Here is a 23,891-nt window from a genome sequence, read left to right on the forward strand (position 1 = left end):
TTTTTTTCGCGGTACGCGGGCCTCTCACTGTTGTGGCCTCTCCCGTTGCGGAGCACAGGCTCCGGACGCGCAGGCTCAGCGGCCATGGCTCACGGGCCCAGCTGCTCCATGGCATGTGGGATCTTCCCGGACCGGGGCACGAACCCGAGTCCCCTGCATGGGCAGGCAGACTCTCAACCACTGCGCCACCAGGGAAGCCCTAGTAAGAATTTTTAAGGTAGAACTTACGTTTATAAAAAATTTTATTTATGTGACAATAATAACCATAATTAACAAAGTGGCACTTACTATGTGCCAGGCACTGTTGCAGACTTATTTACTTAATCCTCATAACAATCACATGAGGTAGTTACTGTCCTCATTTTGCAGATGAGACAACTGGACCACAGAGTTTGGGTGATTTGCAGGTTACACAGATAGTAAGTGCAGAGCTAGTATTAGAAGTCGGGCCATCTGCTCTGGAGTGTTTTCTTAACTGACAGAAGATTAAATAGTTCATATTTTCCCTAGGATGTGTTGTTGACCCAAAGGAAGAAACAAGAAAACTTAAGACCTAAAGGTTAAGAAAAAGTAGTCATGGGCATCCCTAGTGGTGCAGTGGTTGAGAGTCCGCCTGCCGATGCAGGGGACATGGGTTCGTGCCCCGGTCTGGAAGATCCCACATGCCGCGGAGCGGCTGGGCCCGTGAGCCATGGACGCTGAGCCTGCGTGTCCGGAGCCTGTGCTCCGCAACGGGAGAGGCCACAACAGTGAGAGGCCCGCATACCGCAAAAAAAAGAAAAAGAAAAAGTACTCATCCTGATTGCATATGATAGGTCAGGAGTTATTTTCTTATACACTTGTGATCTATTCTGAACATAAACTCATTCCCGTCTGGCATAGTTTTTCTTGCAACTTGAATTACTTTGTTCCAGTGCTCTCCTGTGCTGTCAAGAGTTATCCCTGTTGTGTTTGGTAGTGTCAATAGTAGAATCCTTAACTGGGCACTCTTGGCTGGTGTTGAGTCTGAATGCTACATTATGTGAAAGAGCCAAACTTTAGGACACATTAGGAAGAAATTTTATTCTTTGAGTGCATGTGGGTGGTAGAAAAAAATGGTACTTACACCAATCCCACATATTTGGCAAGTGAAGGTATAAAGCTTCCATGTTCTTTATTGTACTGGAGAAGTTATTGCGGGAAATGCATGCTCTCTGGGGCTTGTCTGAGCTTTTATGCAGATCACATCATATGGTTTGAATGCCACATTCATGGGCATTCTCAAGAAAATATGGCCTATCCACTGTAACTTCAACTTGTATTCAGAGCTCTGAATCTAAATATGTTCACTTTGTCTCTGCTATTGCTTAGCTTTCCGTTTGTAAACTTAAGAGGAAAACTTTATATAGAAGAATCTTTACAACAATACTCATTCCCTAATTATGTCTTACTAAACTGGATTTCGTTTTCACGTTTCATATATTTATTGGTTCTTTTCCTTTGTGCTAGGCAGTTTATTAGTTGTTAGGGATCAAAGATAAAATCCATTTTCTATTTTCAAGGAAATGAGTCTAATAATAGGCAATTACAATACAGCATTATGAAAAATGTGCATTGAGAGAAAAGTTGCGGGGGAAGGCGGTATCCACAGTCTAGCAGGACCATGCTGTGATGACTGGGTTTCAACATCTGATTATTTTCATAGGTTGAAATTGGTTTATCAGATCTGGAAGTGACTGGACTCTGTAGTGCTGAGTCACACACTCAATTTGCTAAGAAACTGCTATGTAAAACCCATAATACTAATGTATTAACTTAAGAGAAATGATGGAGGGTCTAGGATAGTTGAGCTTGCTGATCCTCACCTTCTCTGTGGTGATCAAATTACAATGAAAGCCAGATCCAAATTATAACCAGATTGTTTAGCACAATGGAATGGAAGCAATAGAAATGAGTTTGGTGCTTTTTTTTTTTTTTTTTTTTGGAAATATTAGTTTGAACCATTTTATTTATTTTTTATTGATTTAATTTTTTTTTCGGTATGCGGGCCTCTCACTGTTGTGGCCTCTTCCGTTGCGGAGCACAGGCTCCGGACGCGCAGGCTCAGCGGCTATGGCTCACGGGCCCAGCCGCTCCGCGGCATGTGGGATCTTCCCGGACTGGGGCACGAACCCGTGTCCCCTGCATCGGCAGGCGGACTCCCAACCACTGCGCCACCAGGGAAGCCCAAGTTTGGTGCTTTTAATGGCTAATATTTCAGGCCTGATGCCCTCCTTTACACTTGAGTCACATACCTGCCTTATGTTCTTCATAGGCTGGATTGTGCTAAAAATAGTCATTTGCCTTTCTCTGTTTTTTTTTCTTTTTGGCGGTACACGGGCCTCTCACTGTTGTGGCCTCTCCCGTTGCGGAGCACAGGCTCCGGATGCGCAGGCTCAGCGGCCATGGCTCACGGGCCTAGCCGCTGTGCGGCATGTGGGATCTTCCCGGACCGGGGCACGAACCCCTGTCCCCTGCATCAGCAGGCGGATTCTCAACCACTGCACCACCAGGGAAGTCCTGTGTTTCTCTTTTTAAAGTTTCTTTGCTGACAAATATTTTTTGATGTGGAACATTCTTTCATTAATGGTAATACCATCAATCAGGTCTCATCTTTGGAAGATATTTTGCTTTTTATTTCATTTGCAGAACGATTATGCTTATTTTACAAATTTACTGCTTTTTAAAAATTGTATTAAAATATACGTTAACAAAATCACCATTTTAAACAGTTCAGTGGCAGTAAGTACATTCACATTGTTGTGCACCGGTCACTACCATCCATCTCCAAAACTTTTTCATCTTCCCCAGCTGAAACTCTGTATCCGTTAAACACTAATTTCCCATTTCCCTTTCATCCCAGCCCCTGGCAACCACCATTCTTTCTGTCTTTATTATGACTTTGAGTACTCTAGGTACCTCATGTAAGTGGGCTCACACAGTACTTGTCCTTTTGTGACTGGCTTATTTCACTTAGCATTAATGTCAAGGTTCATCCAGTGTGGTAGCATGTGTCAGAATTTCCTTCCTTTTAAAGCTAAATAATATTCCACTGTGTACATACACCATATTTTGTTTATGCATTCATCTGACAGTGGACACTTCGGTTACCTCCACCTTCTGACTGTTATGAATAGTGCTGGTATAAACGTGGGTCATACAAGTATCCTTTCAAGTCCCTGCTTTCACTTCTTTGGGATATATACCCAGAAGTGGAATTACTGGATCATATGGTAATTGTTTAATTTTTTGAGAATTTGCCAGACTCAGATGACCTTATTTTTCAAGTGTGTGGGGTCTACGTTTTTTGGTAGTAGAGGGAGAGGGTGAATTTCTTTGTTGCTCCATAAACTCCCTATGACCATTAAGCACCATGATAGAAGCATGCGTTTGATAATTCAAAGGAGGGACAGATGTTTCAAAGCAGGATCATTGTATCAGGTTTTCATGTAGTAGCTGGTATACTCGTATTTTCCTGGGTAATAGCCAATAAATCATCTGCTCTTCTGTTTCCATTTAAAAAGTTACAAAATGAAGAAGATAATGCATGCTTATCTTGCAGAATCTTCAAGTTTTTCAAAAAAGTGTTATCAAAAAATTTATATAGTTGGAAAGTCAGAATATTTATATAGTATAAAATGCTCTCATATTTTATATTTTAGAGTTCATTCTACAATGTTAATGATGTAGTTTCTTTACTTATATTCTTGAATTTGAGAAGAATGTATTTTTATCAATGTAATTATGCAGTTAGAGTGAAAGGACATAGTAATAAAATTGGCTTATCTGCTAACTTAAAATTTAATAGAACTTTGAAGCTACAGGTTGAGCCACTTTCATAACCATTAGTTGTTTATTAAAGACTTGAATGAGTCTAGAAATAAAATAAATTACACTGCTATACTGAACATAAAATAAAATCCAAATATATTTTTACTAAACTTTTTAATTATGAAATATTTTAGATTACGAAAAAGTGTCAAGAATAATAAAATCAACTTTTGTGAACCCAACACCCGATTTAAGAGCTAAAGTATCACAGTTGAGCTTTCTGGGTACCGTATACCCAAGATATTCAGTATTCTAAATTTGATGTTTATAATTCTTATACATTCACCTTTAGCTAAACAAAAGCTTTTAAACCCCATATAACAAACTATCTGCTGAATCATTTTTAACTGGAACTGAAATTAGGGAGTAAAATAAAAACCTGAGACATCTCATTACTTTTTGACATCAAGCAAAATAAAGGTTTATCTTTGCTATTCTCTTACCTACCTTACTTCCCTGCCCAGTGCTACTCAAAAATTGCTTTTATTTTACCTAGACTTGTCTTTCCAGTACTAAATTTGTTTGCATTTCCAACATCAATATGTAATATCCATGTAACTGTTTTGGGAATTACACTTTTCTATCTGTCCTGTTAGAAAGATTATTAAACTGCATTGGTCTATACTGGGTTGCTGCATTTGTCTTTTGCAGGATTAGCATGAGGGTAATTTGGAGTCATATTTACTAGTGACATATACTAAAATAGGAGACAAACTATAAGAGAAATATATTGCATGAGAAGATTCACCTTCAGCTAGACAAGATGAATCAATAGGCTAAAATCTAACAACATGGGGATCTATAGAAAAAATAAGAAATCTTAGACTTTGGTTTAATAAATCCATTAAATAAGTACATGAAGGGAAAGCCACCATTGAACAGCGCTACATGTTGGGACTTGAGGTTTTAGTGACCATAAAGTGAATCAGTGATACATGGCTCTCAAAATAGCTAAAATAATAGGCTGCATTAAAAATAAAAAGTATCCAGAACAAGGGAAGTGGTACTGTTGTAGTGACATCACATCTATCACCTCTTGTAGTTAGCTTAGGGCTATATAATAAATTGCAACTTACAGCAGAATTACCAGGATAGTGGGAGAAATTTGAAACCATATCATATGGAAAATGGTGAAGGCTCTGGTAATATTAGTGCTGTTGATAACAGTTTAAAAGTTAATTGAAGAGTTATACAGAATAAGGATTAAATTTTGGCTCATTGTAAAACATGTCATAAATTCCATAACAAAAATGCAGCCTTGTAAGTTGTAAGTCTTCCTTTATTAGTGCTAACACAGAACTGAATAGAGGTGTCAATGAAACTGAATAGAGGGTCGATGAAAATTCAAGGTAAAGGATGGGGCTGAATACAGCCTCTAAGGTCTTTTCTAACTCTTAGCATCATATAGTTTTGTAAGGCTAATTCATACAGATATTAGTTAAGGAGATAGCTATGCCCCTTCAGGATCTTTCTAGTTTAATTGACAATAGTGACATAAACCTAAAAAATACCATTCTTATGTTTAAAAAAAAGGATGGGGCAAGTCAAAAGAACACAGGAGTTAACTTGGGAAGTTCCACTGGGAACTCCCAATGGTCAAAGATGGGGGACAGTTTTAGCAACAAATTAATAATGATTATAATGGATTATAAACCAAAGACTAAAATATCCATGAGTCCATAATATAAATGATTGAATAAATAAATGGAAGAGAAAGGAAAAATATGCGTTACAAAAGAATTCCAATAAATACATGTAGAAGGAATGAGGGAAATAGAAAACCACCACTGGAACTCCACAGTAATAACTGCTGCAGGAAAGATTCACCAATGAATGCTAAAATCAGTAGCATTTTTGAGCTCATGCCTATTAAGAAATTTATTATTATATGTCCTGACTTGAAATTAGGAGCAATTATAGCATAGCAATTGATTTTGTTCCAAACAATAGTCATTATAGATTTTGTTTAAAAAAGAGTTTTTGTTTTACACTAAACTCTACCAATTTGTGAAATGGGGAACAGTTTTCATATTCACTATTCAACCATTCACTAGGTTTTAAGACCAAAAAACCATAAGTCATTTTAGTTCCCTTCCTCCTACTCACTTTCAATATACCAGTGTTTTGTGAGCTGTACTTGCTACGTATATCACATATCTGACCACTTCTCACCACTTCATCAGCTAATTCCCTAGTCTGAGCTACCTTTTGCTTGTAGTAGCTATTTTTCCTGCTTCCCATTACCTTAACAGTTTTTTTTCAACATTAGCCAGTAGCCTTCACAACACAAACAAAAAACCCCAGATCCCTCTACTCTCCTGTGCAAAACTCTCCAATAGCTTTGTCAAGCTTAGAATACAATTTGTTCTTTACCTCGGTCTATAAAGTCCTATAGTGATCTGACCCCTACCTACTTCTCTGAGCTCATTCTCACTGCTTATTACTCCTTTCCAGGCACAGTGACTGTCTGCTTTTTCTTCAAACACACCACCCTCATTCCTGCCCCAGAGCTTTAATATTTGCCATCACCAGTACGGGAAAGTCTCTTTCCCCAGATCTTTGTACTCCTTGCTCCTTTACATCAGGAAGGTCTGTGTCTAAATGTCACCTTAGTTAGGATATTTAGGGAAGACTTTTCTGAGGCAGGCTCCCCTGCCTTTCACCGACTTAATTTTTTTCCCCATTTATCACTATGTAAAATAATATTATTTGTTTACTCATTTATTATCTGTTCTCCAACTTGAATGTAAGCACATAAGGGAAAGGACTTGGTTTGTCTTACTTACAAACTGTATTCACAATACCTAAAACAATTCCTACAACAGAGTGGGCCCTCAAATATCTACTGAATAAATATCTTTAAAACACTGAAGGGCAAAAGTAGGCAAAACAGCAGAAAACCTGTATTAGAGGCAGATTTCTATCTCCGAAGTCTGTGCAAAAAATATAAGCCTTTTGAAATAAACTTAAAAATGAAGGAAAACAAAAGAATATTTTTTAGCTACCTTAATTTTACAAATTCACCATTTATTGCTTTAAAAAAATTTGAAAAATTTAATTGTAACTCGATGACTGACTTTGGAAAGCTTTTGCAATAACCTTACACCAAAGAAAAATTTATTAAAGTATAGATTACTGGTTATTTAAAAATACATGAGAAAAGACAAACATACAAAGGCATTATCATACAACTGATTTCTAAACTCAATACTTTTGAAATACAAAACAATGATCATTATCCCCAAAAGTCAGTTTGAAACATATTGATTTTTAAGTTGGTATTATAATTCTTTTCACTCAATTTTGCTTACAAATGTTACTAGGTTTTTCAGTTTTGTCACATATCAGAACTTTTTTTGACATGTTTATTTCTCAAAGTAGAATATAGTTATTTCTTGCAATTAATGTCAGCAACTATAGAAAGCTTCTCTTAAGTCACAAGGATTCAATATGGTTGCTGCTTTGGAAATAGTTACCATTCTGAGTTATCTATACTAAGATTCATGTAGGCAAAATATTAATGGGAAAAGTATGGAGATTGAGAGCAGGATGACTAAGAAAAGATGGTATCTTTCACTGCAGACCTGCTAAAAAAAGACTCCATTATTTACTGATAGTATTGCTAGAGAAGCAGTTTCTGCCAGATCACAGGTTGGCTATGTAGTTGTCCATTATAAATTTCCATCACTAAAGAATGGCAGACTTCAACAATTAGATTGCTCAACCAAATAAGCAGACCTTTAAGTTACCATATACTTTAATTACGAGAAATAAGTTATATTCTTAATTGGTTTAGCAGCCTTGTATCTGGAAAGGCAGCAAAACCCACTTTGTTTCAAAATTAGGAGGCCGACTCAGAGGCTGCTTCTAAGGTGCCTAACTATCTTCTATCATCAATCAGTCGTGAAGGTGGACCTTCATGAACTCAGTAACTTAATAAATGTAAAAATGAACTCATCTATCAATACAATATTGAGCCTGCAAAACCAAAAAAGTATATTCATAAGGTAGGAATTGGTTTGTATAAAACAAGAGATATATATCCTCTTATATAACATAAAAGGACTATGCATGGTAATAAAAACAATCTATAATAAACTTGTAAAGAAATGATTCTGGTTTACATGTAACTCTGCTTAAACTGACCATGACTGAATGATTAAACATTTTCTTCTCCTAACATAATGCCCATTCATTATAAGCTAAGCTGGACTTAGTTTCTTATAAATCTCTTATTTCCTTGGATTTATCTACTACACCCTTACTTTATAGCCATTTAACTTATAAGCTGGGCCTGCCCAGCCTGCCTCTAAAGGCTCTCTTCAGAAGGATACCAGATGCATTAAACAAAGGCATGTTCTTGTAAGAATCTGCACTTTAAAACAGCATATGAAGAACCAGCAATTGGCTCTCTAATGTAGCAACCTCTCATTTCACATTATCACAGAAACAGTGCAGTTTAGTAACCATTCCTTCCTTACAGAAAACTCAGTAGCTGTAAAAATTTTTGTTGTTTCAAAACACATTTCAATACTTATTAATTCCAAAGATCCGAACACCATGTAGCTGTGGCATTTTGGGAATTAGCACACTCAGGAGAGAAGCTGTGTTCAAGATGAAGTGAGTTGGATCATACTTCGTATAGAAACTTGCCAGAAAATACCTGTAGAAATAAAAGTTAAGAATATATATATAACATCTAAAAGTGAAATTACTTAGAATTTTTAAAATATTTAAAGGTAGGAAAAAGGCCACTGAAACATAAATACCTAAAAGCAGAACCATTTTTTTGAGCACTAAAACAAGAGCAAAAAGTTTTAGTTTGGGGGCCTAAATTAATTTTATTTGGGATTTAAACATTTGTTTAATGGAGGCATATATGCACATTTTAATGCAAGACAGTTACTACTGTCTTTAAAGCAGAAGGCTTTCAAACTAGGGTTCATGTGCTTCCTGAAACTTCAGGTGTAGTTTTGTATCTATGTGTATGTATCTGAAGAGAAAGTCCATATTCAAAGCATCCATCATATTCTCAAACGGTTTTGTGACCCACCAAAAGGTTAAAAACTACTGCTGTAAAGTTGTGAAAAACGGGTGTTAGTGCATTAGTAGAGTTAGCATCTTTGAAAGAAAACAAATACTTGATTGCCGTTTTGATGTTCTCATTTCCATACTGAAGTTGAACAGGTATATAACCAGTATAACGGGAAACTTGAGAGACACTATTGTAAAATTCCAGCTATTTTGCTATAACCAAACATACGTACATATATATATTCAAAGACATCCAATATCCGAGGATTTGTTTTCAGGAGCCTAAGCCACCTTTAAGACCACAGATCATAGAGTAAGAATGCCTAGTTTGACCCAAGGGTACATCAAAATGAAGACACATCATGAGGCCACTAAAAGAGTATTCTAAAACATCATACCTTACTTGATGATAACTAAGAAGTTACTATGCACAAGGGTGTTTGTCTAATTAGTACTTTTAGAGTACACAGAAAAGTATTTTAATAGTGTTTCCTCTAAAGGAGTGATAAATATCTTGTGTAATATGGTTAGAAAAGAACATCTATTTTCCAAGTACAACTAAAAACATCAGAGAACTGTACACATTATTTTCAGAACCATCTAAATTGAGAAATTCTATACTTTTCCACCTATTTCACAAACTATAGTCAGAAAGTTCATTCTTGAGAATAAACTATATTCCTCAATCCTTACTTTAAATCCTGTCTTCCTGCTTTCATATACTTGAAGACTGTTTTCATACTTCCTTAACTGAACAAAATAGGATACCATTTACATTCAGTAAGCTCATTTAATTTCCCATCATCATTACAGGTTTAATCTGTAATCTGATGTTAGAAATAATAAATCTTCTTGGAATGGCTTCTCCTCCTCATAGCATATGTCTCCTTTATGTCTTTTAATAAAAACTGATTGTGTGTGTGGATCATATGAAAATTACTTGACTCTTACAAAAACCTACATAACCCTCCAAGGGGATGCAAAACCCAGGTAGGAATCAATGTGGTAGCATTTATCTGCCAAAGAGTATACCAGAAAGAGACCTGTATTAGAAGCTAGAAGTTTAGGGTTTAACCTGGGCTCTTAATTCCAACTAGCTACAAGATCTGGATGAAGATGATGCATTTGAATCTGTTTCTTTATCTAAAAATCTGGGATAATATTACTCATCCTACCTACCTGACAAATGATCAAATAAGGAAATGTAAATGCACTCTGAAAAATATCAGTGCTACACAGATGGCTTTAATGCTGTTTCCTCAGTTGTATAAGGAATTTAATCATAGAATATTTAAAATCATACCTGTTGGTCAAAAGTACACTTTAAGAAATATGGGTGTTGTACACAGGTACATCTTAGGCTTTTAAGTGATAGCCTTTTAAGTGATATCACCTTTTTTGTGATAGCTCCTATTGAAAATTCAGCATATGTCAGGCTTTTTACATGTGCAGTTGACCCTTGAACAATGAGGGTTTGAACCGCACAGGTCCACTTACAGATGGATATTTTTCAATAGTAAATACCACAGTACTGCATGATCCACAGTTACTACACGATCCGCAGTTAGTTGAAACCGAGGATGTGGAAATGGGGATACAGAAGGCTGACTATGTAAGTTATAGTTGGATTTTTAACTGCACAGAGGGAGGGTGCCTATAACCCCCACATTGTTCAAGGGTTAACTGTATTATAATGCAATCCTCAACATTTTATAGATGAGGAAACTGAGACTTTCAAGAATATGGCCAAAAGTCACATAGCTAGAGAGTAGTAGAGCTAAAATACAAATTTAGGGCTGTTTGAATAACCATTATTCTTGTTATTGCATTAATCTTTGTTAGGCCATACAAATAATTTTTCTTTTGACATGAATTTTATGTGGGACTAAAACAATTAAAAACTTAAAAAATTTCCTCCCAAGTGCTATAAATATAAGGAAAAAGAAATTTATCACTTTATGATTACTTTATTCTTTTCATTTGAAAATGTCTTCCCTAACTTAAACACCTGTCTAAAACCTACCCTAAGTCCTAGTTTAAGGAATTCTAATGCCTCCAAGAAGTCTTTCCAGCTGCTGCAGACTGCACTGATTCTATAATGGATATATAAATCTATATCTATATCTATGTCTATATATAGAGAGATATATATCTATCTATATATATCTCCTTAGTGGTATTGAGTGTTTGATTAGGATATATGTGAAACATCCATTATATGAAAGCAACTGAGTGTGGAATTCAAAACAATCTATGTACTTATAAATTCTTTGTAGAAATAAACATAATAATAGAGAAATAATACAAAGTACCAATAAATAAGGGATATATAACAACTACTATGGATTTCAAAGCAGAGCGTTATCACTGAAGGCTGGTTGCTAAGGAAAAGACCTCAAAGGTAAGGTCACAATTTAAATCTTGAAAGAAAAAAATAAGACAGATAAATTAAGAAAGGAGAAGGCATTTCAGGTGGGAGAAATGACTTGAACAAAGGCATAGAAATAGGACTATACATGAAGTATTTAAGAAATGCTGCTTAGAAGAGTGTGAGCAAGTAGGAGTTGGGTGAGGGTAAAATAGTCACATAAAGGAAAAATGAGGTAGGAACCATTTTGTGGAGGACCCTGAATATCAGGTAATAGGAGGAAATTACATACCATATATAAGGTTAAATGCTTTACAGATAGGTATTATCTCATTTATTTCTTACAGCATCAGATTGAGTTAGGCACCATTGGCTACAATTTTATTTATGAGCAAACCAAGCAGGCTGAGTGATAGGTACAGGATTCAACCCGGGTCTGTCCTACAATGAAAGCCTAACCTCTCTTTTCTCTAAACCATACTGTCTCTCCCAAGGAGTTTGAACATCCAAATGTGGCAGGTGGTCAATGAAATTCATCTGAAATCATCCAAATCCTTGTTTAGGGAGATTAATCTGATAGTAGAATACAGAACAAGACTATGTGTTTAGTATTCTTGCAAGCAGCTTAAAGACATGAACTAGAATATATTTAACTTTTATTCTAGAATGTCTTGTCATACTGATAAACATGTAAGGTTGTCTCCATATATATTTGACTGAAGTGAAAACTGGTTTATTACCAGCTTGTTAAAAATTTTGCCTGTATTTTATACTCTCTATGAAGTAGCAATTTACTGATACAGGTTTTCAACAAAATATTCTGTTTCTATTTCAAATTTAATCTAATAAAAGGATGGCTTCCTCTCATCTAAACCTCCTCATACCTGAAAATTTCCACCACTTACAGAATTATTGGAGAAATTGTGAAAAACTTCCGTGAAGATGTAAACTGTACTCCATAGTCCAGTTGTTCCCAATGAGTTAGGAGCCTCGCTTTACCCTGGTCAGGAGTTTCAAATGGTGTTCCTTTTACTGCATGCAAAAATACATACATCCCCTGGAAAACAAGCAAGGGGGTATATAATCAATATCAAGTACAAAATTAGTATTTGCCAGTTAGCATTAAGACAGTTGCAGTCTGTGACAGAGAGCGTGATTAACTTGACAGCTCAAGTTTTAAGATTTCATATTGTGAAAGACTGTGGCCAGTTTCTTCACAGTAAAACAAAACTTCTAGGGGCTTACACATGCAAATATTATTTGTTGAAAACCACTCTAAGTCAACCAAAAGTAACCTGTTTTCATCTCCTATTAAATTGAAAATAAACGAAAAGTACCATCACGGTAGCTTTGCATCATTACATTTAGATTTTCTAACACATTTCCTGTTGGGAGATAGAATTATCTTTTCTCTAATGTGTAGGAAAGTTTAGAGTATCATATTAGTAAATCTGATGATACTTATAAAATGATAAAAACATACAAATCGGGAAATAATAATAAACAAAATCTCTGTATTGGGGAAAATTGTTTTGAAAATATTTAATATTAGGACTGTTTTTGTCTCAATAGTTCTTTTCCAAAGCAACAAAGATGGTTTGATGTAGCAGGTATAATGTTCAACACAATTTACTTTTAAAATCACCACTGTACCTCAATAGTGTCTTTTGAAGTTAGTTTTTAAAAATCAAAGTAAAAAAAATTACTAAAAGCCATTCTGTCCAGTGATATGTTTAAGCATCTAATTTTGTGGTTAATTAGGGGAAAAAGCCAATGTATACCAGATGTGGTTTACTTGAGATGCCCATTTAGATTGATAGTTAATGCTTCATTGCAGGATCACTGTCTGAGGCACTGGTAACAGAATAAAGCCTATATATGGTCATGAAACAGCTTTACTTACTAAAGTCATGATGTGATGTCATTTTTTTTACTTCAACTTTTAATAAATATATGGAAAAATATATAAATATTAGTGATTTGAAATTTTACATTATTCTACTAGGCTAAGAGAGCCCTTGTTTTCAAAGCTTAGTCTATCTGTTTCCTATAGTTATTCCATTAGGCAATTTAAAAGTTGTTTACCTACAGTAACACTTAAGCAACAGAGGAATGGATTCATGTTCAATTGGATATAACTCTACAAACATTTAATAAGTGGCTAATATGTACAGGACACAGGACCTATATGCATATATGAAATTGAACAAGACATGTCCAATGCCTTGAAAAAGTTCAATCTTCTAAGAGATGGTAAGGAAAAAATATATATATATGCATAAACAACTACAATATAGGGCAGAAATTACTATCAAAGGTACAATCAAAGTACTCAGGAAATGCAGAGGAGGGAAAGGGTCCTTGTTGCTGAGGCTAAAGCCTTGATGGTTCCTTGTCACCTTCCTCAGTCTTGAAGGTTCGGCTCAAATGATAACTCCTTAGTGAAGCCCTTCTCATTAGCAATAATTAACCTCTTGCCTATGTACATATATAGAATTTTATTGAAAATACTTTTACTATAGCACAACATATTGTATTAAAGTTGTTTACATAATGTTTGTTTTCCCATTAGCCTGACTACCTCAGGAACAAGGGCTCATACAAAGCAAGTATTAGATATTAAGGCAAGATGACATTAAGCCAAGGAATGTTTTTATTCTGTAAGCACAAGAAACCATTTTCACGTGGTATTTTTTTTTTTTTTTTTGAGGTACGCGGGCCTCCTGCTGTGGTGGGCTCTCCTGTTGTGGAGCACAAGCTCCAGACACGCAGGCTCAGCGGCCATGGCTCACGGGCCCAGCCGCTCCACGGCATGTGGGATCTTCCCGGACCGGGGCACGAACCCGTGTCCCCTGCATCGGCAGGCGGATTCTCAACCACTGCGCCACCAGGGAAGCCCCATTATTTTTATTTTAATAGTTTTTCTATAAAATTTTAGTGATGGATGATTTATACCCACATTAAAAGAATTAGGGAAAAAAGTATATAGCTCATGGTTAGCCCTTAACAAATATTTACTGACTCAAAATGAAGAGAATTCTCTTTCATTTTAAAAGCTAGGATAAGAATTTTGTGAAGTATTAAAATTTCTAAGAGTGAACTGTAGCACTGAGTAAAAACAATTGCTTTAGGTTTCTACTATATGGTTCAGAAAGACAGAGACCATGTTTTTTCTTTTTTCCCATATTTGGTCTATTTTGCCATGTTTAAAAGCATGCAGTATGTATTTCACATTTTTAATTGGTTTAACGTAGGCTAACTTCAAAAGAAATTTACATTTGGCATCATGTAATTGCCACATCTATGGCTGGTTAGTCAGGTTTTTAGTGGAGGACTAAGAAGTCAGAAATTTGCTTCCCTACTTGTTCTCATTACCTGTCCTTTGTCCATGGTCATATACTGTGCCTCAGTCTCAGTCAACCAACTGAAAACATGAAGGGAGGAGATGACTTCTAAAGTACATTTAATACATGTGCCACTGGAGAAGGGAAAATTATGTGAGAACAGACTAATTTATTCAGCAAACATTTAAATAGGTCTTTAGGGATAAAGAAATTAAAAAACAAAAAAGATAAACTGCTAATTATAAAAGGATGATAAATACATGAAAAAAGAATGCAGCATGGGACTTTTGTAGCTTCCTGGAAGAGGTGACACTTGAGTATTTTTCCTGGAGAAACAGGAATTAGCCAGGAAGAGTAGGAAGGAGGAAGAGGTATTAAAATAGTGGAAGAAGAGCCTAAGCCAAAGCAAAAAGGTGAGAGAAGATGATTTTCATTATTGTAGAGCACAGCTTGTGTTTGGAGAGATGTTAAGATTGTGTCTCTATCTTGCCTCTGTTGTATTATCAACTGGTCTTGTATGCCACACAAAGAACTTGGCATTTTACTATGAATGTAACAAGGAATCACTGAAGGACTTAAGAGTGTGACCTGAACAAACATGAATTTCAAAAATATCACCCTGCCAAATTGGAATGAAGGAAAGTAGAGTAGAGAAGCGTCAAAGAGACCACTTGATCTGCTGGTGTAATCTACCTGAGGGGAAAAACGGGCATGAAATTATAGCAATGCCCATAAGGATCAAGTTGAAGACAGTAAAGCAGTAGAATAGACAGGCTTTGACTAAATGGATATGGAATATAAAGGAAAAAGAGTTACCCTAAGTCTAGGGTGACTATATATACTAGTTTTCTATGGGTGGTCCTGATTTTCACTTACTCTCTTGGAGTAGTTATTACTAGAGCTCTCTTTTACTCTCAAAAGTCTCAGTTTGGATAATACATTATATTAATCACTTTACCTCTGACATTCAGCTATGTGGCTTGGCTTACTGGGCAGATAGTGGTACCTTTAGATTAGATTAGGAACAAAATCCAGGAACAGATTGTGGTGGGTGGTAAGGGATATATCAGGAATGAATTCAATTTATACTTGTTTGGTTTAAGGTGCAAGGTGATCTTGCAATATTAATATGGTCATCATCATTTAACATTTAACTGAAAATACAGATAGATGAAGTAACCTAGATAGAATATATATCATAAGAAGAGATGAAGAAAAGAACCTTGAGAACAGTAATATTTAAGAAAGGAAAAGAGAAAACTGTGCACGAGGAAATAATAAAGGAAAGGTCAGAAATATATCTAGGAAAAAGCAATCCCATGGAAGCCAAAGGAAACGAATTCCAATAAAAGGGATATGATTAGTGTCAAATATTTCAGAGAAGTGACTATTTAAAAAGTGTTTTTCTACACTTCCTTCCAAAGTCTATCACATAAAATGGACTAAAGGGACATTCACTGATCTCTACCACATCATCTTTGTCGTCCTCCAGTCAACTTCAAATGCTTTACAGAAAATATAAATAATATCAATTTTTTAAAAACCTATTTCTCCTACATTTTTCTGTCTTAAAGTTCTAAGCTCTTCATTTTGGGTAGATCTTTAAACAAATATATAGTTAATCTGGATTTAATTAAAAGTCTCAACCAGATCTCTCCCCTTTCATTCTACTTTAATAGGCTGTTAAGGACAAGAAAAGTCACTATCACGTTTTGTTTGCTTTTAAACAGGCAATTTTCAGGGCTGCATGATATGGTCAGTAGAGTCAATTTAACCTCTGGTACTTTGTAGAGCTATCATATAATACAAAAGAACAATAGTCAACAGGAAGAACTAAGGCACCGTAAGTTTCTGAATCATATAAGATATGATTCAACTCAAAATTTCTATACTGAAATAGAAAAGTATATATATATATATAATTTAGAAAGGATTTAAACCAAAGATATTCATTAGACTCCAGTTAACCAAAAAACATAATTACTTCCTCTGATACATTTTGGTTAATCAATATATAATAGTTGCCTGAATTACAGTGTCTTGTAATTTTTGCTAAAATGCCCTATTTTTCAGATTTTATAAAACCAACAGGAGAAAAAAATGTCTTACTTACAAAAAGGATCCAATATAAATATAAAGTGATAGGAAAAATATAATCTTATTCCAGATAAGTATTCTTCAGAATTGTCATATATACTAAAAATCACTGAACTGTACTTTAAATGGGTGAATTTTATATCTCAATCAAACTGTTTAAAAAAACTGAGTCGTGTTTTTCTTCTTTGTAACATAAAACTTTAAGCTTTTTAAAAAACTATGTTTAAATACACATAACATGGACCATCTTAGCCACTCTTAAGCATACAGTTCAATGGTATTCGGTGCATTCACGATGTTACGCAACCATCACCACCATCCACCTCCACAACTCTTTTCGTCTTGCAAAACAGTACCCATCAAACAATAACTTCCCATTCCTGCCTTGCCCAGTCTCTGTAAAACCATTAGACCTTGAGTGTTCAGTATAAGGTGAAATTCTTACCAGATTATGTATAACATTTGTTAAGGTCCAAGCAACAGGAACACTGAAGAAGGGAATACTGAGTAAAACGATATGAAGCAAGCCAACTCCCAAAGCATATGTCAGCCACATACCCCGGCTGTTCATTACACGGGTATTTGGATTCACCTCACTGTGGGCAACTCCAACATTCATGTTTGCACTGTAGGAAAGCAATGGGATGAATCAACACTGATATAACTGGAAACCTAAGTACTCCTAATTCTGACGTGACAAAATAAGTGTTACTGGGATTATTTTTTTCCCTCATCATTTTTAAATAGAACAAATAGACCCTCCAAAATATGCTACTTGCACATGCTGACGAGGGCAGTAAATAATTCTTAATATCTAACTCCCCAGTAAGACAAGCAAGACTTATTTTTATGCTTCTTGTTGAAAAAATAAACAGTTAAAATGCCTTTCCTAAAGCTTGTCTTCAAGCATGCTGGTTTTATTAAATGAAGTAATGGGCAGGAAAACTCAAACTGAAAGAGAAAACCTACATTTTCTTATGAGTGTACAGTGAAAACTCAGGAGGTAAATTTACCAACAGAATAAACTAATATATAAAAAAGCAAAGCTGACCTAACCAGTCTGTTCTGAGTAGACAGATTCTTACATTTAATGTACTGTTGTGTCCATAAAGAGTGGTCAGAGTTCAAATCACTCCTTTATGAGTACTGAAGCTGCGAGGTACATAATGAGGTGGAAATTTTACATGGTCAAGGGATAAGGCTTGTTTCTCAACCTAGTGATACAATTAGGTTTAAACAAGGAGTCTTTCTTCTGCGTATTTTAACTCTAGTCACCTAACCAAAAACTTTGGTTTTCTCTCATTCTTTCCTTCCTTCTTCCCCTCCCTCCCTTCTTTCTTCCTTTCTTTCTGAGACTGGGGGTGGGGGGAGCAGAGCTACATTATATTTCGAACAGCTCTGATTTTAAAATGTATAAACGCTTTCTATTACAGAGTTGGCACTGAGAGAGGAATTTCTCCGAACCCCGTCCAACAAGTGTTCTGGAGTACAATGGCTTCTCCCTCCAAAAATCTATAGACTTACGGTGATGAAAGTTGGTTGCACTGAAACAAAGCAAAAACCTCAAATTTAAATGTATAAAAAGTTCCTCCAATCCAAACATCCACCATCCATGTTACATTCTTTTTATACGCTATAAATTATACTTAGAACGTGCCTCCACTCAAGATGCCTTTCCCATTTTCGACAGGATAGGAAAAAAAAAAAAAAAAAAAAGCTCGAAAGTAGGCTTAAAATTTACATCTGAGCTGGAAGGCAAACACTGACTCTACCCCAGGCCAGAAAACCCTTCCAGGGAGTCTGCCACGCCACTTCAGGACTGGCAAACAATGACTTAAGAGAGCGAAGAGCCTATCGGCTTCTGCCCTCGCGGTGCCGGGCGACCCACAGCGACGCGCCCCCACCTCCACCCCCGCCGCTACCGTCACCCGCAGCCTTCCCCGGTGGCCGGAGCTCCCAGCTAGTGGAAGCTCAGCAAAAGCCGCCGCTGCTACTGCCACAGCGCCCCCCCCCGCCCCGCCCCTTTCTTCTCGGAGCTGCACATCCCGTCAGGGCCAGGATGCGACGACGGGGGTTTGGGGGGCAAGCCCTGGGGACCACTTGGCCCGCACGGCCTGACAGGGCGCCGCGGACTGAGCCGGAGTCCACTCTTTCCCCTCAAGCCGACCCGGGCCCGCCAGCAGTTCCCCACTGCACGGGCAGCAGCACAGTCCCGGCAGCCGTTTGTGCCCACTCACCCGCCGCCCCACTCCCGGCGGCTGGCTCGGAGCAGTATCAGCTCCGCGGCGGCTGCAGTGCCGACGGCAGCGCCTCCTCAGGCGAAACGCGAGTGGCCAGCCCCAACGCAGCGCGGCGCGGCGCAGCTTGCGGAAGCTTTCAGGGCGGAACGCGCTGCCAGGGCATTGGCTGAGGGAGGCGCCAATCCCACGTTCGCCGGGCGGGGCGGGACTAAGGGCGGTGCGCTTGGTGCCCGCCCCGCCTCGCGTGCGTTGTGGGTGAGTCGGGGATCAGTCAGGCCAGGCCTGGGCTGCTGGCGGGAGGCCGGCCGGTCCGCTAGTGGATTGTTGTTGCCCACCTCGCGCGAGCAAGAAGGTAGTGTCGTGTGGCTAACGGGTATTCATTCTTATATCGTAAGCTCGAGAGCCTCCTCCCCTCCACTTGTCCCGGTCGGGGCGGGAGCGCCGCCGTGGGCGCCCATCCCCCCCTCCCCTCGCGGGGCGGGAAGCGGACGAAGCCCGGCTCGCGGGCGCGCACACCTGGAGAGCGGTCTCCCAGCAGGTGTGGGCTGCTTAATGTCTGATTTGGACTTTACTGACTAAATGGTGTTTAGGCCTTTGTTCCAGCCCATTCCTCAGATCCTTCTGGGTGCAGACCTTAAAGTTGTTGTTTGCCAGGAAGAAACTTTAACCTCTGACTGCGATAACTCAGCCTGTCTACAGTGTGAGTGAGGGGTTTTATAATATTGTAGGTTGTGGCATCATGCAAGTGGCGGAAGCAGACTTTTCGGTTAACCATGATTTTTACTGGTGTCATTCTGGGTCGGTCTACACGCTGAAGACAGGTACCTGTGTAATATGCTGAGGAAATGTGGTTACCAAGAATTGATCTTTTTCTTCGTTTTTTGGCCGCTCCCGCGGATTGCAGGGCGGCTTGTGGGGACCTTAGTTCCCTGACCAGGGATTGAACCCGCGCCCTCGGCAGAAAAAGCTTGGAGTCCTAACCATTGGACTTCCAGGGAATTCCCCCACTAATTGATCTCATTCAAGAACGGGGAGGAAAAAACTAGATTATTTGGAATCATCTTTGATATTGAATTTCATAAGCTTGGCAGTACACAGAGTTTTTTAAATTTATATTGTTGAAATAACTTACAGTGGCTTTTCAAAATTGGTGTAAGAGAATGTTGACTGTACATACACATATATATGTGTACATATATTGTATTTCTAATGGCCTTATAAAACCAATTAGGTTAGATTTATTACGTTTTTTTAAAAAAATAATTATTTCATTGTGTTCTTCCTAAAGTTTATCTATGAGTTCTCTGATCTTTACTTCTTTTTTAGGTGCACTGTTAGCCTTAACTGAATTTCCTGATCATCAGCACTCTTTCAAGAGTGTTTGATTTACCTCTCAGCAAATATAGAAGACTGATTCCTGGCATTGTTAGACATTCTTTGCTGTGAGTCGTAAGCCTGATATCAACCCTTCCACTTTTCAAAAGATGCCATTTGGTACACATATGGTGGAATGCTTGTTATGTTCTAGAGGTTGTGCTAGGGATATGAGATTAATATATCCTCAAATATATCTCAGCCAGGAGGAAGGGACAGAAATACAATACTTAGAATAATGTGTGATGGGTTTGGGGTTAGAAATAAAGAAAAAGTAGTCTGGGAGTACAGAGGAAGGACTGCCTAATCTGTTGGGGCAGGGGTTGGAGCTGATAAGAAAGGCTTCCTCGAAGAACTAAATCTAGAAGGATGGTGAGAAGTCATCAGCAGAGAAAGGGAACCTTATGAGCCAAGGAAGGAGTCACTGCCACCATATTAAGAAAGACAAGTTGCATAGTATGACTGGCTTAGTGTGCATTTGGAAAAGAGTGGGATGAGATTAGAAAGACAGGGGTCCAATTGATAAAGAGTTTGGGTTTAACCTAGTTAGTAGTTGGAAATCTTTATAAAATTTTAAGTAGGATAGCAACATGATTGAATGTAAATTACGGAAAGAATCCTGTAGGTGGTTGAGATTCCAGGCAAGCTGTCAATTAGCTGGTTATTTCAATAGGTCGGGGGAAAATTGTTGAAGGGCTGAACAGAGGCAGTAGCTATAGGGATAGAGGAAAGAACTAGTTTGAGAAATATTTAGGTGGTAAGATAGGCAGGAGTGGGTGGCAGGATGTAGAGAGTGAGGAGAATTTCAAGGATGACTCAAGGTTTCTAATTTTGCTTTGTGAGACTGGATGAGCATAGCCTGTGGAGTCAAACATGACAAAATATGCAGGTGTGCATCAGTCACTTAATAGTTGTGTGATCTTGGAACAAGCGATCAAGCTTTTAAATCCTGTTTGTGATAGAGGAGTGACACTATACATAAGCTTGTTGTGAGGATTAACTGGAATAATTATATATATATATTTAAGTAACTTATGTTAGCTGTTATTTTTATTATCAAATAAATATAGCAAGAACGACAGTTAATGAGAGAAAGATCTGATCTCTTTGGGACATGTTGAGTTTAGGGTGCCTTTCTGTCATCTAAATGATGATATTTAGAAAGTAGTTGGAAATAAGGCCCTGGATTCTAGAAAAAAGCCTGGTTAGGAGATACAGGTGATGAAGGGGATGATATGGAGTCCAGTTAAAATAGAATAAATAAAGGGTAGGAGTTAAGGCAGTGGTAACTTGCTGGGAAGGAGGTCACTTTTCCTAATGTTTACCTTGGCATGAGGTAGGTGCCGATAAAATTATTTTTCGTGTCCACTTCATTAATAATTATGAAGTACTCACCTTGAGTGAAGTACTCTGATTACTCTGTGTTGCATCCAGAAGTATATAATTCTGTGCATTCAGAGGTTGTATAGGTCAGGACAGGGGTGTGTTAAGCAAGCCAAGTTCTTTCGTAATGGGAGGAAAGGGTCATTCCTGGCTGGGTGATCAGAAAGGACCATGTTACAAATGATATTGAAACCGGGTCTAGAATGATAGATAGTATTGCATTAGGAGAAAGTGGAGGTGCAAATAGGGTGGGATTGCTGGCAAAGGAAGATTGAAATTTTTGACCTTGGTCACTAAGAACATTGAGTTATTAAGAGAAATAGCAAAGTTAAGTGGGAGGTATGGAGGGTGGAACAAGAAGATAAGTTCTATTTTATAAACGTTTTGAGGTAGCAGTGACACTGATTGTAAGAAATGCCTGTCTTGGGAAGAGAGAGATCACTGCTGGGATGTAGATTCAGATGTTATTCTATAACATCTAAGGTTATAGGGTTTTGGGTATATAAGAAGAGGGGAGAGGGACTAGGGAATGCCCATTTTTCTGGGAAGAGAGTGAAGAAAACACGAAGAGATCCAAGAGATATTGATGGATGGTATAATCCTTGAGAATAGGGAGTATCATCATTGTCACATGCTTCAGGGATATCAAGGAATGTGAATCCTGAGAAAAGGATTTGATGATTTAAGAGCTCATTGGTGAACTTGAAGAAAACAAAATCCTAGCAGTGGTTGTGTAAGCTATTTTGCAAGGGTTTTAGAAGTGAGTTGTTGATAGGGAATTGGTGACGGTGAATACAGGTTACTTCAAGTTTGGCTTCATAAAGAAGATAATCATAGAGTTAATAAGGTTGAGAGAAGAATTTTTGTTTTTGTTTTCAAGACCAAGAGGCCTGGAGGAGGGATGGGACTAGATAAAGAAACTAGGTGAAAGTGTTAGTTTAGAAGAAAGAGGCATTGGTCTGAGACTGAGTGAAGAAGAACATGGGTAGAGGTGGAGACATTTTAAGAAACCAAAGGACACAGTATGGTGGAGGAGGTAAAGTGTGTGAAGATAGAGTTCATGCTGTGGTCTGCCTTGATCTCAGTAAACTAGAAGAGGGGGAAGATTGGGATGAAATTAGGGACTAGCTGGGGAGAAATAGAAGATTTTGGAAGAGAGATTATAGAGAATGAGACAAAGATGATGAGATTAATAAAGAGATTAATTAATCTCTGCAGAAGGAGGGAAGGTTGAGGTGAGACTAGGTTTATACCCCAAAGCTTGCTTGATAAGTGTTTTTCTTAGATCCCTGGGACTCTCAAACTAAGGAAGAAGACTTCTTAAACCCAGACCTAACCTGATACCAAGCACTGGGTTAGCTCCTGTGGGTCTAGGGGTTAGAAGTGTGTTGGGGGGTGTGGTATTCATGTAGTAGTTTGGAGGAACTCAATTTAGTCCAAAGATCCTGGGATTTTTAGCATGTATATGCCAAGCACTATAATAAGTTGTATACATTATCTTATTTACTTCTCACCACAACCATATGATATCATCATTATCTCTATTTTGTAGGTTAGGTGATTGAGTTTCAGAGTTTAATTTTAATTTCCTCAACATTGTATAGCTATTAGTGTATAATAATATTTAGTGGCATATTTTTCCATTGTGCTAATCAGCTTTGCCTCGTACAAAGCAAAATATAGTTATGAATTGTGAATAGTTAACACCATTCAGAACTCAGTATATTGACTTCTTCCCAGAAATGCATCCCTTAAAATTTTATGTAATCATTGTAGTGGCTATACTCCATTTCTTGCTCAGTTACTTATTCTTAAACTTTATGTGACTTCTTGTTTTATGTCTTAAGTTGCCTGAGAAAGAATCCTAAACAGAGACCATTTTATTGTAAAATAAAATCATGACTCTAGAGGAATTGTGTGTTGTCAAGCTGGTATTTTTTATTTTCCTGAAATCTTTTCTGAGTTAGGCATTAAGGTAGTTGCAAACCCCACTCCCTGCAAATTTTACATATGTGATTTCCATATGAAACTTTTTTGTTTCTTTGTTTGAAAAGGTTTCAGACAAAGGGTTTCATGGCTAAAACAATTACTGGCAGAGAGATTTTGGATGTACAAGTTGGATCGGCATGTAAAGGACCTTGAATGCCAGCATATGGATTTGAGCTTTATCATAATTTGGCTTCGGGGAGCCACATGATATGA

General features: G+C 37.5%; 2 protein-coding genes across 6 annotated transcripts in view; one reads left to right on the forward strand and one right to left on the reverse strand.

Moving 5' to 3' along the window:
* Window positions 1-5,457: 5,457 nt before the first annotated feature.
* ORMDL1 (ORMDL sphingolipid biosynthesis regulator 1) lies at window positions 5,458-19,074 on the reverse strand. 2 transcript variants are annotated; one of them, XM_059052553.2, is made up of 4 exons: window positions 18,930-19,074; window positions 17,138-17,318; window positions 12,157-12,308; window positions 5,458-8,512 (listed from the first exon to the last, which is right to left on the reverse strand). In XM_059052553.2, the coding sequence occupies exons 2-4, from the start codon at window positions 17,309-17,311 to the stop codon at window positions 8,377-8,379; spliced, it is 462 nt and encodes a 153-aa protein (XP_058908536.1). In that variant the 5' UTR covers window positions 17,312-17,318; window positions 18,930-19,074; the 3' UTR covers window positions 5,458-8,376. The 2 variants fall into 2 exon arrangements, with proteins under 2 accessions (XP_058908536.1, XP_058908539.1); XM_059052556.2 differs by having other exon boundaries at window positions 12,136-12,308; window positions 18,930-19,029.
* Window positions 19,075-19,139: 65 nt separating this feature from the next.
* The window catches only part of PMS1 (PMS1 homolog 1, mismatch repair system component), a 98,494-nt gene continuing 93,742 nt past the window's right edge, over window positions 19,140-23,891 (forward strand). The window contains exons 1-2 of one of the 4 annotated variants that reach the window (XM_067026450.1): window positions 19,140-19,284; window positions 20,259-20,374. The gene's annotated coding sequence lies outside the window, so the exon portion shown is untranslated. The remainder of the gene's footprint in view (window positions 19,285-20,258; window positions 20,375-23,891) is intronic. The other 3 variants (XM_059052546.2, XM_067026451.1, XR_010839152.1) reach the window with 3 other exon arrangements.

Source organism: Kogia breviceps, chromosome 2 (assembly GCF_026419965.1).
Source record: "Kogia breviceps isolate mKogBre1 chromosome 2, mKogBre1 haplotype 1, whole genome shotgun sequence".
NCBI classification, from domain to species: Eukaryota; Metazoa; Chordata; class Mammalia; order Artiodactyla; family Physeteridae; genus Kogia; species Kogia breviceps.

Excerpts from the sequence above, each read along its gene's own strand:
- ORMDL1 (XM_059052553.2), bottom strand. The coding sequence starts at position 17,311 with ATGAATGTTGGAGTTGCCCACAGTGAGGTGAATCCAAATACCCGTGTA. Across the intron at positions 12,309-17,137 it reads CAAATGTTATACATAATCTG|GGGATGTATGTATTTTTGCA; the intron begins GTAAGAATTTCA and ends CTTGTTTTCCAG. Across the intron at positions 8,513-12,156 it reads ACAATTTCTCCAATAATTCT|GTATTTTCTGGCAAGTTTCT; the intron begins GTAAGTGGTGGA and ends TTATTTCTACAG.